The sequence below is a fragment of the Galleria mellonella genome, unplaced genomic scaffold (genome assembly GCF_026898425.1).
Source record: "Galleria mellonella isolate WM207_F2 unplaced genomic scaffold, CSIRO_AGI_GalMel_v1 utg33, whole genome shotgun sequence".
NCBI lineage: Eukaryota > Metazoa > Arthropoda > Insecta > Lepidoptera > Pyralidae > Galleria > Galleria mellonella.
The window spans coordinates 5,983,645-5,997,516 of record NW_026442079.1 but is presented as its reverse complement, the minus strand read 5'-3'; the positions used below and the strand labels follow the sequence as shown (position 1 = coordinate 5,997,516).

General features: G+C 30.5%; 1 protein-coding gene across 5 annotated transcripts in view; it reads left to right on the top strand.

Annotated features, from left to right (window-relative positions):
- Positions 1-4,001: 4,001 nt before the first annotated feature.
- LOC113519345 (uncharacterized) overlaps positions 4,002-13,872 on the top strand; it is a 60,054-nt gene continuing 50,183 nt past the window's right edge. For 3 of the 5 annotated variants that reach the window (XM_031911583.2, XM_026904407.3, XM_031911579.2), the window contains exon 1: positions 4,003-4,266. In XM_031911583.2, coding sequence (XP_031767443.2) covers positions 4,232-4,266 — 35 coding nt within the window. In that variant the 5' untranslated portion in view covers positions 4,003-4,231. Of the gene's footprint in view, positions 4,267-12,569; positions 12,716-13,872 lie in introns of those variants that run through there. The other 2 variants (XM_031911580.2, XM_031911581.2) reach the window with 2 other exon arrangements.

Here is a 13,872-nt window from a genome sequence, read left to right as displayed (position 1 = left end):
TCACTTGCATCCGTTGACCCTCTACAATGCACTTGAGGTCGTTACGTCATCTATTTAGGATCGTTCTACGCATTTAATTTATATTACTAATTTATGTATGTTTGTAATTAGCAATCTATTCGAGCAATGATTTTTTTAATGGGTGATGATGGAATGGTAACCCTACCTGCGCTATCAGTATACACTAGCAGGGTACCAGTGAGTGATGATAGATGAGGATAAAAAGATAGGTCAGCTAACCCATCATGACGAAAATTCACCTGGCCGTCTAGACAAGTGGCAAGCCAATTCGTCGATACAATCCCAGGGAGACCACGTGAAGGTCAATCTGGTTGGATATATTGCTAGTAATGGGGTCCTTAGACTCCATTACTAATAATCTCCCCCCCCCCCCAAAGTTTGCTCTGTAGCCTTTGTTATCTATTATGAGGATTCACCTTATCCTGTTATGTGCGTTTCCATAGATATCTAAATAGATTATGATAATGATTTATATAGAGACCGGCTGTCAGCATTCATCTGTTATATGACAGATGTCAATATCAACTTGACACAATTCTTCAATCTAGGGATGGATAGATATTAATATACAACTAGATATCGATATCTCCCGCGCATAATGTCTACAAAATGCTGATTAATAGGATTCTTCATTACATTTGCAAAATTTATACTTTTTTAATAATATTATAAAGTTTAAGTAGACTTGAAGTTTTAACAGATTTTTATAAAATCTGTTAAAACTCAAAACATTCAGAGTTAAATATTGATAAATGAAAAGAACACTATTAGGTCAAATACTAAATTCTGTACTATAACAATTTTTGGCATTTAAATATAAAATACTTTTAAACATTTTAACATTTTGAATTTTTCAGTGGTGTGAAATTTTTATAAAAACAAGTTTATGCACATTTTCACAGTAATGTCAGACATTTTTAAATAAATAAATAATTAATATTTATTTATTATATAGATAGAGTGCCTCTATAGAAATGCTTCGAGAAAAACAGGTCAACTTTTTCATAAAATTTTGAATGATAAATAGTTCTGAGTGATTCCTTTATTACTTCTATATTTATTTTGTCTTATAAATTCTGCATCTTTTTAATGCGTACACTTATTTATAATAGAATGGTATCTCCGCCTACGCTCTCGATATACGCTGGTAGGGCACTAGTTCGAGTTGGTAGGTGAAGATGGAGCAGGACATTTCTAGGAATGGGCCTGTTAGAACTCATTACTGACGATCCCTTTATCTTCACTATATACGGTTTTTTTAATGGATGTTAATGAAATAGTAACCCCGTCCGCGCTAACGGTATACTGGGAGGCACCAGTGAGAAATGACAGGTGAGAATGAAAAAGCAAGTCAGTTAGCCCATCGTGATGAATACGTCTGGGATTCATCACAATGGTTTCCAGGGGGGCGGGGGGGGGGACCACGTGGAGGTCGATATGGCATGTATATTGCTAGCAATGGAACTGATAGTCCGCATTATTAACAATCCCCTCCCACCAGTATATATATATGGTTTTGATAAACCAAATAAACAAGAAGTTTATAGTTTTTATGTAAGAGTAAGTATGTAATGTAAGAGGTTGGGGGGAAAGGGATTGTTAGTAATGGCGACTGAGAATCCCATTGCTAGCAATATACCCAACCAGGTCGACCTCCTCGCGGTTCCCCCTGGAATTAATCAATCATGATAGTTTCCAGGGGAACCGCGAGGAGGTCGACCTGGTTGGGTATAATGCTAGCAATAGTATTTTCAGTCTCCATTACTAACAATCCCTTTCCTCTCTGTATAAGAGGGTTAACTCTTATACATAAAAACTAACCTACAAATCTATTTTTAACAATTACAGTGCTTTCTCACTTTCTTTTAAATAGGGAATATAGTATAAAATAAGAGACAAAACAGTACGAGTACAATAGCTAAAATAGGTTTATATGAGGTGTGGCGTTTTTGTGAATAAGGGTTAGCGTTTAGATGAAAACAGTTACTTAAATATTGTTCTTATATTATCATTTATTTTTATGGAAATAATAATAACTCAACCCTGTTTTTGTAATAAAATATAAATATATAGTTATTTTTTATTTATTTAGACATTGCTTACGTTTATATATTTTTTCTCTAAGTATCTACATAAGGTACCCTTTTCTTATTACAATCTAATTTTATTTTAACTTAAACTGCTATAGAAAGTAATATAAAAAAGGCGTGTGAATCGAAAACTATCCAAATAGTAAGTTACTTTGGACTTGATGCCCTGGTTATAATAAATTTATAATAAAAATTTTAAAAGCGGGCATTGTAAATATATTTGAATTTGAATAGCAAACAAGCTGATGGCCCACCTGATGGAAAGTGGTAACCGTCGCCAATAGACATGAGCAGTACCATGGACATAACAGAGTATACTGTTTCACCCATGATACCCCCCATGCGTTGCCATTCCTGAGGACTCAGGTGTTATTCCTCTGTACCCAGTAAATTCACGCCATATCCCACCCTTCAAACCGAAACACAGCCATGGAAACACAGCTGCTTCACGGTTGAAACACGAATGGGACAGAGGTACCCAAGCAATCGACTTTTGTACAGTCTCCCTCTGGTATTATAATATTGTGTATGATTTCCTCGTATATTATTTTCTATTAAATAATAACTGGTGCTGTACTTAATTCATCTTTTTTACCGAGGTTTTAATGATATTATATTATATAATATATAAACTACATAGTAAAGTAGCTGATCTGAAATTGGTATCAACATCTAGAATACAATAGATTCTTTTAAATTGTAAATTTTTTTTTATTCTGCTACTGGGTTCGGAATGCTGTCATTTGCTGAGACGAACCCGCAAGAAACTCAACATTCATATCTACGAATAGTATTCCTTTTCGACTTACCTACCTATACCTATAAAAAGAATTAGCACTTCTTTACACAGTGGATATAAGATAAATAATAATGTACTCGTGAATCTTGTAATTTAATACCTTATCTTGTAGATGGCGCTGTATAAGTAGTTTAAAAAATACTAAATCTAAGCGCCAGATGGCGCCATATAATACGCAATCGTGCAAATTATAATATCTTTTATTGTCATAGAATAGTGCATTTATTTTATTTCCATGTATGTATGATAATAAGTTATTTGTACATACATACTATTTTTTCAGGGAATAAGTACTTATCTACATTTTATTGATATATTGCTAAAAATTACGTGCAACATAACTCATATACAATAAGTAATGAAAAATATATGACTGCGAAACTCTTTGTAGACAGTACATGACATACAAAATAATAATTCTCATTTTTATATTTACTTCGGAGTTGTCATAGGCGTACTTACATTACACATCCCTCTTGTAGTTTAGATTAGGGGGAATGTAACCACCCTATTATTAGCAAAGCTATATTATTAGGGTGGGTTAAGGAAGCCATACCTATTGCTTGCCTCGGTTGCCATTGAATATTTTACGTTTCAATAAACACCCCTATTACAATCTTAAATATTAAGTCGGAATTGAAATAAATTAAAATAACTAAGGCTGTTAAGTAATGTACTAGATACTTGTTATATTTTCAACATTATTAATATGATATAAACAGGAAATTACAGGAGCCAACGGTCGTTCTAATACAACTGCAATGATATTTTTTTAATATACACTAAAAACCAAAACGATCAACAAAAAAGAAAGGTGCGGTGTTGTAGAGCTAATATTTTAGATTTTCTTTTTCGAATAAAATTGAAAGTTGAAAAGAGAAGGATATACTAGGAATAATAATAATCGCAGAAACGCTAATTTCGTTCCTCGCGCCCTTTCGTGCCGTTCTTGGCAACCGGTTTTGTTTGTGGAACGGTCGTAAAACGAATCGACCAATAAGAAGCCACGGCTCACAGCAGGCGTACCATTGGCGACAGGCGATGGAGAGCGTTTGCGATGCGGGGTATGGGTGCGGCGCACTGGTAGCGCGCGTACTCCACAGTCGTGTTTCGCCACTCGCAAAGAAGGTTATTGTTACAATGAGACGGGCATCGGACTGTCGATAAAGTGTGTTTGTATGTCGTTTTCGTCGATAATAAGTGTTGTGTTTACTTTCTCCCGTGCGAATGTCTCGATCCTTACCTTTTTGTTTGTTTTTTCTTTTAATCATTGCCGCATGGGACGGCGCTTACGTTTCAGTTAACCCTTTATTTTGAAACGATGGAACGTTGTTCTTATGGTTTTTACACCAAAAGGTATTTTATGTTATTTTTTACTTTACGATTGCGATCTGTTGTGGTTAAGTGCGCGTCGCGTGTGGGTAAATATGGTGGATTAGGTGTTATCTACTGAGTGGATTACAGTTTTAGTGGCATTATTATTGTAATGACTACCAGTGAAAGAGAAAGGATTCAATTTAAGAAAAGTGGTGCTGGTCTATACTTACTGCAAATTGACTAGTACTTAAGATTCTGATGTTCTTTAATCATTTGAGTTTTGATGGTGAAGCCCACTGTATTGGGGCTTTGTTAGTATTATTATTATTGCAACGCTTCGGGGAAAAGCCGACAATGTGGGGCCCTCGCACCCGAGGGTCGACAGCCGAGGGGAGGGAGGGCGCCGTCTGTCTGCACACATGCAGAACCGGTTCGCGCTCTAACTCCCCTAGTGGGCTTCGGTTGTCTCTTTTATACGCCACACGCGACCGTATAATGCCATCTCGATCGCACGTTTTCATTATTTTTTTGCTTCCCCTTTTGAAATAATGTCAGACGAGCTGTTTTTATTTAGGTATCTGTCCTTAAAATAGCTGTATAGCTTTTGTGTAAATATACATATATATTTTTAAATAGATGGTAAGTATAACCAAAGAAGAATGAAGCATGGTTTTTTACAATTCTATGAAATTAATTTTGTTTCTTTTTTTAAAACTTGAGTGTTTTTATACTAAAATTAATCTTTTTACAACTAATACTATTTTATACAGCGACTAATAAGTATATTGATTTAAATCTATAAACATTAAGTTAAGGTAGTCATGTACAATATTTTAAACAATTGGTAGGAATTTTGCCACAATGATATTATCAGCGATAATATCAATGTGATATCAATCATATTGAGAAATAGGTAGTATGTAGATTTTTTGAAAATATGTAACTGATTTTGTTTAAAAAATATACATAATATTACACAAGATTGTTTATGAGTTTATCTTTAAGGATATATTTATATTTTTTAATAAATAAGTAGATATAAAATATATAGGTAATACCTGCATAATTTTAATTTCGTTTGCATAATACATTAATCGTACACCCAGTTACTAAAAGTGCTTATAGAGCAATAGGTTTATAAATAGGGTTATTATACCACCATTCGGACTTATTTCATAGATCGGAGAGATTGTAGTTAGGCTATGTCTGGAATTTCAATCTTCTATTCCATTTTTATAACGAAAATCATAACGCTATTGTAGCGAAACAATTATACCATATCTTTGTCTTGTGTCAAGAGTTTTCAAATCACCTTCGTTTGTATTACAGCTTAAATGATAATCAGTAGGGCCAATTTCAAGCAAAAGGCGCAAATTATTTTTGATAATGTCTATCGGTTTGTTTGCTACGACATCACTTGGAACTAGTTGAAATTGAAATATTTTTTATAATTTTAATAGATATAAGTTCGACTTAAAGCTGAGACCTGAAATTAGTTTTATTCGAATTGGGTCATCTAATACTGAGATACAGCTTGCTCTCCTGCCATAGTATTAAGTCGCGTATAATGCAGAGACCTCGATTAATTGGTCCCTTCAAGTAATACGCGGGATTTAGCGAATTCGACGGCTTTGCGTCGGTCAGCTAAGTTGGCACGCATGTGCAAGTCCTATAATTTATCTTAAGAAAGAGAGATATTAAATATATATACTTTGCTGCGAATATAGTTCCGTAAGTAAATTCAAGTGCAAGTATAACCGCAATTTATCAAAATTAAACGTTATAAGTAGGTATAATACGAAAATATCAAGCGAAAGTCGGAGTTAGCCATAAATTTTCATATCGACTTTTATTATAATAAAAAACAATCTTTATCTATAATAGGTACTTCGCTCATTTTTATGAGAAATATAAAATAAAACAAAGGATGCAAGACCTCAAGAAACTATTATTAATTAGTAATATTCATCTACTTTATTCACTTGATTACTTAGGTTTTTTTTTATGTTTCGTTATATTAACCATGGTATTAAAATTTACATAGATATCTCAAGTCATATAATACCTACAATAAAAACAAATTTGTGTATGGTCTTTGCGTGGTATATATGTAGGATGTTACCTCCTTATCTCATAATCCCGTTAGTATTAAATCGTATTACTAACATGTTAGTAGATAATTAAAAAATGCAACAAGTATAGATATGCAAGTAGTAAGTCCATCAATAATTTAAATTTTCATTAGGTACTTACGTCTCTAGAACGGCTATATCATTAGGTACTATATCAATTTTGTGGGTAAGTTATCCTACGGTTAATAAGTTATATATAGATACTTACGGAAACAATAAAACTTTACGTCACATTTTGAATTCAAATAACTTTACTAAACACAAATTTAGGAAAACAAAATGTTGATAAATACATTTTGCTACGCAGAAAATAGCAATACACACAAATCAATAAATGGCAAGATGTATAGTAATCTATTTATATTGGGATTTAGAATTAGACTTTGCTTCGTAAAGAAAAATTGGAGCTTTCGTCATTACAGAATTAATATATAGCATGGAATCTACACAGTGAAATCAATTGCAAAAAGGGCTGATTGCAAACAGAAAGATGAAAAATTTATTCCGAATTATCGACGTAATTATAGAATATTACCTCAAAAATACAGACGACTAGAGAATTTAATTTTTTTTAGAAGGAAGAAAAATGAAAGAAATATTACATACAGCTTATTACCTTCGTCATCATAATCAACCTATTGCAGTCTACTGTCGGACATAGGCCTTTCTCTGCGACTGAGCATAATTTATAAGTATTTAGCAAATATTGAATATGTTCAGATTGATACCCGCTACTGAATTTCATCATCATACAACCTGTTACCAACTAAAGTTCCATCTCAACCATCTGGATGAGTGGCGGTCCAATGAGCGTTTTTTAAGTCACTTTCCTCCATGTAAAATCATGGTTTAAAATTAACTTTCAGCAATAGTATTTATGAACTGATATGACATTGTAACCTTTAAGAAAAGAGCATATTACTTTTTAAAAGGTAAACAGGACACCTGCAATTTCTTTGGTATTGCGGTTGCTTATGGGTAACAGTATTCACTTATCATCAGATGAGTTGCTTGCTCGTATGCCCCATGTGTAATAAAAAAATGTAAATACATATTGATACCCTCTATGACCTGTACGTATTCCTGATGATCTAGATAATTTTAGTGTTTTAGTAAACTATTACCGTTGCAAACAGTATTATAATATTTATTGTTATGTATATATTATTATATATGCATATAATAGTGTTTAAAACTGTAATAAGAATACTGAAATATTAAAGATCGCTATTCCCGCTACTATACCCACTGAAATTAATGTATAAAGTAACTTATGTGTTAATTTAGGAATGTTAGGATATAATTTACCCGAAAGTATTAAATTTCATTTAAATCCCTTCAGCTGTTTGCATGATTTAGTAACAAATATCAAAAGTCCTCCCAAACTCACGCATTTATAACAGGATTCGTACGATAAAGTAGGAAGTAGAATACCATTTAACCCTCTTATTTATACCTAAAACCTTAAAAAACCGGCAAGGCATTAGCGACTCCCCGGTGTTGTGATTTCCATGGACTGCGATGATCACTACTATTAGGTGAAACGCATGCTCGTTTGTCGCCCTTTCACATAAAATATCTCAAATAAACCTGTTTTAGCTATTGCAGTGTTGTTTTTATTTTTTTATATACGGAGAGAAATAGAAATCGTTAGCATCCTATCAAGGAAATATTTTATCAAAAAAAGTGCAGATTTTCACTTAATAACCGTATGTCGAAAAATGATATCATCCTCTTATAACACTTAAGGGATTATTTTGAGAAATACTTAAATTAAATTTCATTAGTTTTAAGTAGAAATATGATTAATTTCAAGTGAATTAGTTAAACAAATATACTTTTACATATAAATTTCCACCACTATGTTTACATCCTTAGGGTCCGAATTTAAAACATCCTTATGTTATGTCCATGGTACTGCTCATGTCTATAGGCGACGGTTACCACTTTCCATCAGGTGGGCCGTCAGCTTGTTTGCCATTCTAAGTTGTATAAAAGAAATCCTTTATTACTTCTATACAGGGCCGTGCCTGACGGGCGTTCATTGCGTGCACCGCACGCAGGCGGCCGAAATTAAGAGGCGGCCAAATCGTTACAAGTTGTTTACTGGGCAAAAATACAATCGGTTTGTTTTCATTAAGATACGAAGTTTGATGCCCTGTGTATAATAATAAACATTAAAAATTAAAGTAGTTTTTTTTAATGTTATCCTGGGGGCGGCCATACAGACTGGCACGCAGGCGGCCATATACCCAGGCACGGCCCTGCTTCTATAGGTGTATATAAAAGAAATCTACTCTCTAAATTTAGTATTTCTAGTAAGAGTCAATTTCTTTTTTACCGTAATATATTAATATAGTATATAATAAATAAGTATATAATAATATAATATATATATATATATATATATATATATATATATATATATATATATATATATATATATATATATGATTTTGTAAATGGTTGTTTTACTATGGATTATCTGTTAGCCCTTCTAATTGTCAGGCTATTTTAGTTGGTAGTTCTAGACAATTAGTTAAACTTAATGTTAACACTGTGGTGCCAATTATATTTAATAATTTACATAATTATTTGAAAGTTTACGTTAAAGATTTTGGTCTTTTCATAGACTCAGTACTCAGCTGGTCACATCAGTTGCGGAAGTGAGTCGCTTAGTTATCGCTAGTCTACACTCCTTATACCGCTTTAAGAACTTTTTGTCTACCGTTACAAACATTAGTCTCATTCATGCTTTAATTTTCCTATTACCGATTATGCTGATGTGATCTCAACGAAGATTTTCTCAATAAATTAGAGTGTCTCCTCAACCAAGCTATACGCTTTTAAGCAGCAAATTACAATACCATTTAGAAACTCATGATCGTAACCTACGCTCTAGTAGTACTCTCCAACTATCTATTCCCTCACCGTACTGGTTTCGTTTAAAATTCTTTTATATTATATATATATATATATATATATATATATATATATATATATATATATATATATATATATATATATATATATATATATATATATATATATATATATATATATATATACATTATATATAATATTACAACTAGAAATAATTTAATATTCTGAAATAATTCCTCTCCAAAAATAACTTTAACTAAAAATATTGAATATTTTTATCCCAATACATTTTAAAAATATTTTATAAATAAACAATAATTTGCTTTTGGTAATTAATATTACACAATAGTTAATTTTGATAAATTACATTTGAAAACATGAGTTTTTTTTGTTGATTCTGAAAAAAAAAACACTTTTAGTTACGGCACTTTTGTGCTATCCTAAAATCACAGTGTACGGAGCGCTTCTTACAAGTACCGCGCTAAAACAGTTCGATATAATGTAGAGCGAGATAGATAGATACGTCATAAAAGACGCTAGGTTGCTAGGTGTCGCTAGGTGACTGCGGCCCGGGAGCGATTCGCTATAACAGCAAATGCTTCGCAAACGATTTTTTAATAGGTAATAATAGAATGGTAGTCTCGCCTGCGTTATCGGTATTTCACGAACAATTGCTGATGGTAAAGAACTGGCACTATTGCTTCTATTTGTTATATGGGTTAAATCACGTTTACAATTAATCACAAAATTTTTGGTTAAAAGCACTTATTAACTTAACTTATATATTAACAAACAAATGACAAAAATAAAAAAAATATTATAATAGTAAATTTAGTTTCTAAATTGCTGTATAGAGGCAGCACCATCATTCACCCGCTAATTGCTTACAAACATGTAAGAAATGAACATTGGCAGTGTATATATCGTATAAGCCATATCTTTTTGTTCTGACTTAGTTGTTAAATTTTTTTTTATTTTAAATTAAGCTCAGTCCGCACCACTGACACGCACGCTGCGACTTTTTATCGATAGCGACTCGTGTGAATGAATATAGCAATTTTCTTGGATCGAACAGTAAATAATCAAATAACTTGAATCAAGCATGTCAATAGCTCTGCTTCCTACAAACAGTAATAAAACTCGTATAAAAGTAGAGTAGCTTTTCTACTCTACTGCCGCAACCCCAAATTATTTAATTTGGGTTTGATTGAGTAACAAACATACAAATTTCTTTATAAACTAACTCATTTATAATATTAGTGTGATTACGCTTATTGTAACTATAAACCGAAAATTAGAAATTTTTTAATCTCTTATTTTAGATGAATAATAGATGAATAGAATAGAATAGAATAGAATAGAAAATCATTTATTCAAATAAACTTACATTGAAGCACTTTTGAAAAGTCATTACATTTTTTTTAATTTACCGCTGAAATGAAATAATAATATCTCGGAAAAAAAATGAAATAATATCTCGGAAAATACATGAAACGACGATCGAAGTCAATGATTTATAATAAAACAAATATTAAAAAAATAAGAATACTGTAGCAATTTTAATTGTTTAATTGTATTATAAGTTATGAAACATATATATATTAAAAAAAAAGATTTTAGTAAGTGTTTACTTGCTATGCTTCTGATTTTTTCATCATTAGTTTTCGAAGTTAACCATTTTGTGCTAATACTATATAAGGAATCTTTTTACAAACAAAAATTGACAAAAACTAACGCAATTTTATATAATTAATAATTCGAGTTATATTATCTTGCCTTATACTATATGAAGCTATATAAGAAACGTAAATCTTTCGGTTAATTTACGTAAACTCTAAAGATAAAACATAGGAACATTGATTATTAAGTTAATATTTTCTATATTCGATATAATTGTGGCTAAGAATTGTAATTTACCATCTGTTTTATCCATTTTGCTTTCTTGTAGTTACGTAATAGTCAGTGAAAGACAGATCCATAATTAAAAAAAAAAAGTCAATGTTATTACTTATTGGTTTTTACCTACGACTTCATCTGTATGCCGGGATAAAAAGTAACGTAATTCACCCTATTTGCTATATATATACACATATATACATATACATACATGAAATTTCATAGAAATTGGTTGAACTATCAAGGCGTGAAGTAAGAACAAACAAACAAACTAATGTCTATATTTATATTTGTAGATTCTAGGTTTCTTAGCAGATTTTTCAATAAAATTTCAGTGTAGGTATATAGATATTTTATCAATAGATTAAATTACATAATTGAAATTATTTAATATACATATAGCTAATAACTGTTTGTATATGAAGTTTGAAGTGTGCTTAAACTTATTTCTGAAATTAGGAATTATGAAACAAGGATATCACCGATAAATTCAAAATCTTAATTTAAATAATATCTTAAAAATAAATTTTAAAATTATTTCATACCTGAATGTCAATATTGTTCTACTTTTTTTTTTAAATTTAAGCTTTTAGATATTTTTTTTTCAGTCCAATTGTTCTAATACCGAGCTTAATCAATTATCAATAACCAATAACTAAGTCTTAGTTCTGACTAGCTCTAACTAAACGTAAATATACGAGTCAATATCTACGTTTCAGTTGTTTCAATATTAAAATCTTACTGAATTTAGCTCAAAGCCTATCTATACTTTATAATCTTGATTAAGAAATATGAATTATGGAAATGTGATAAAGAATTACATTAATAAGGGTTTTGTAGTCATTACAATTGCGGGGGTGAGAGTATCCAATGTATTGTATTAATATTGCTATCTAATCCCTAAATTGAAAGTTTATGTCAAGATTTCTTATTATCAGGTTTATATCCAGTTGACTCTTGTCATATAACAATTTAAGGGCGAAATCCGGTCGCAGCAAAAACGCATATTATCTACCTTTTGTATCTAAGATTAGCCCTTATGTATGATATATATCTATGGTTATCTTATTATGAAACATTTACAGAATTATGGACATATTCTGCATCTATACAAATCCTATAAATTGAAATTTAATTACAAAATGCTTGTAATGGAACACTCTTAAATTGACAATTACAGCTAGTGACAGTGACGGCATCAAATTAGACGTTTTGACATTTTCGTTTTTATACAATATAGATATAGGTACAAAAATATACCCATTTAGTTATATTTGGTAACTATTTTGTGTTGTAATTTCATAGCTTTAAATTTTGTTATTGTTTATAAAACAATAACTAATATGATTCTAAGTTATATTATTGTGTCACATTTACTTCACTAGTTTTACAATTTATGCTTAATTTCGTGTATTGTGTACTAGATAAATCCATTTACAAAATTGATTTTTTTCTTACCATTAATTAAATCATTGATTTATTTTCATTGCTCCATATTTTGTATTATTGTTTATTAATTACTATTAATTAAATGATATAGTTTTTATTATGTTCTCTATGGCAGATCATGGTTACAGGTATGTCTGTGAATCACAAAAAAATTATATGTATATGCTACTGAGAATTGTAGGTACAGGGCTTACAGTTATTTTCATTTAGAAAATATTAACAAACGCCGAGATTATTACAAAGTATATTCAAATTAAGGGTATCCACTGATCCAATGATTTGTATCATTGTGTGTTTTGTATCATTTGCTATTGCATGAAAAAAACTGCAATTGATAATCATCAATCAGTAAATAGTGACATTTAATTCGAATTAGATTATTTTACTATAAAATTGTTAAATTAAAAAAAAACTAATTAAACACAAATATAATAAATATGTCAGAAATTATATTTTCCATTAATTGTAATTAATTATATGATTTTTTTATTTATTATATCAATATCACAATTGGTGTAAAAAACAAATTGTATAATATGTACTAATAGTGATAAAAACTAATAGTTTATGCCCATCTCCATCTTATATAGTATGTGTATACCAAATACATAATGATGGGTTAAGGTTATTAAACTACTAAGAGGCAACAAACGAACACTGACTTTCACATTTATAGTATTAATAAAGATATTCTTTCTAGCAGATAATTTTAGTAACATCTCACTTCCAGTTTTGTTTCCAATTTTTAGCAAACAATTATAGTGAACAGTTATTATCATCTGTCATACCAATATATGAATAGAAGTCTAATAGAAAATCAATGCTTAACTAGCAGTTCATATGCTTTAAATATTTTAATGCTTTACATTTTCAGTAATTTTCAGTCATGAGTTACTAATATATAACTATCAACCTGAAAAGCGAGTAATAGCTGGGTACTTCAAATGTCAAACTGTACCAAAGGCTTTTTGTTGTTTTTTAAACTAATAAATAGAACATCTATAAAAACTAATAAGTGCAATACACTGAGAGCAATAAAAACAATTGACAATGTCTCTTAACATATATTTTAATGAACTGTTTAATCATTTATTGTCATAATGGGGGTTATCAGACTGTTTGTTGAGGATAAAAAGAGCCAAAATGAGGAATTTTGATCCTAATGTGAGAAAGTGTATTTTATAGTCTGGTATATTTTTCTGTTGGTGATTTTAATATGAAGAAGACTATTACAATGTAGATCATCAGTGTTCAAATAGTTTTATATTATAATTACTCATTTATA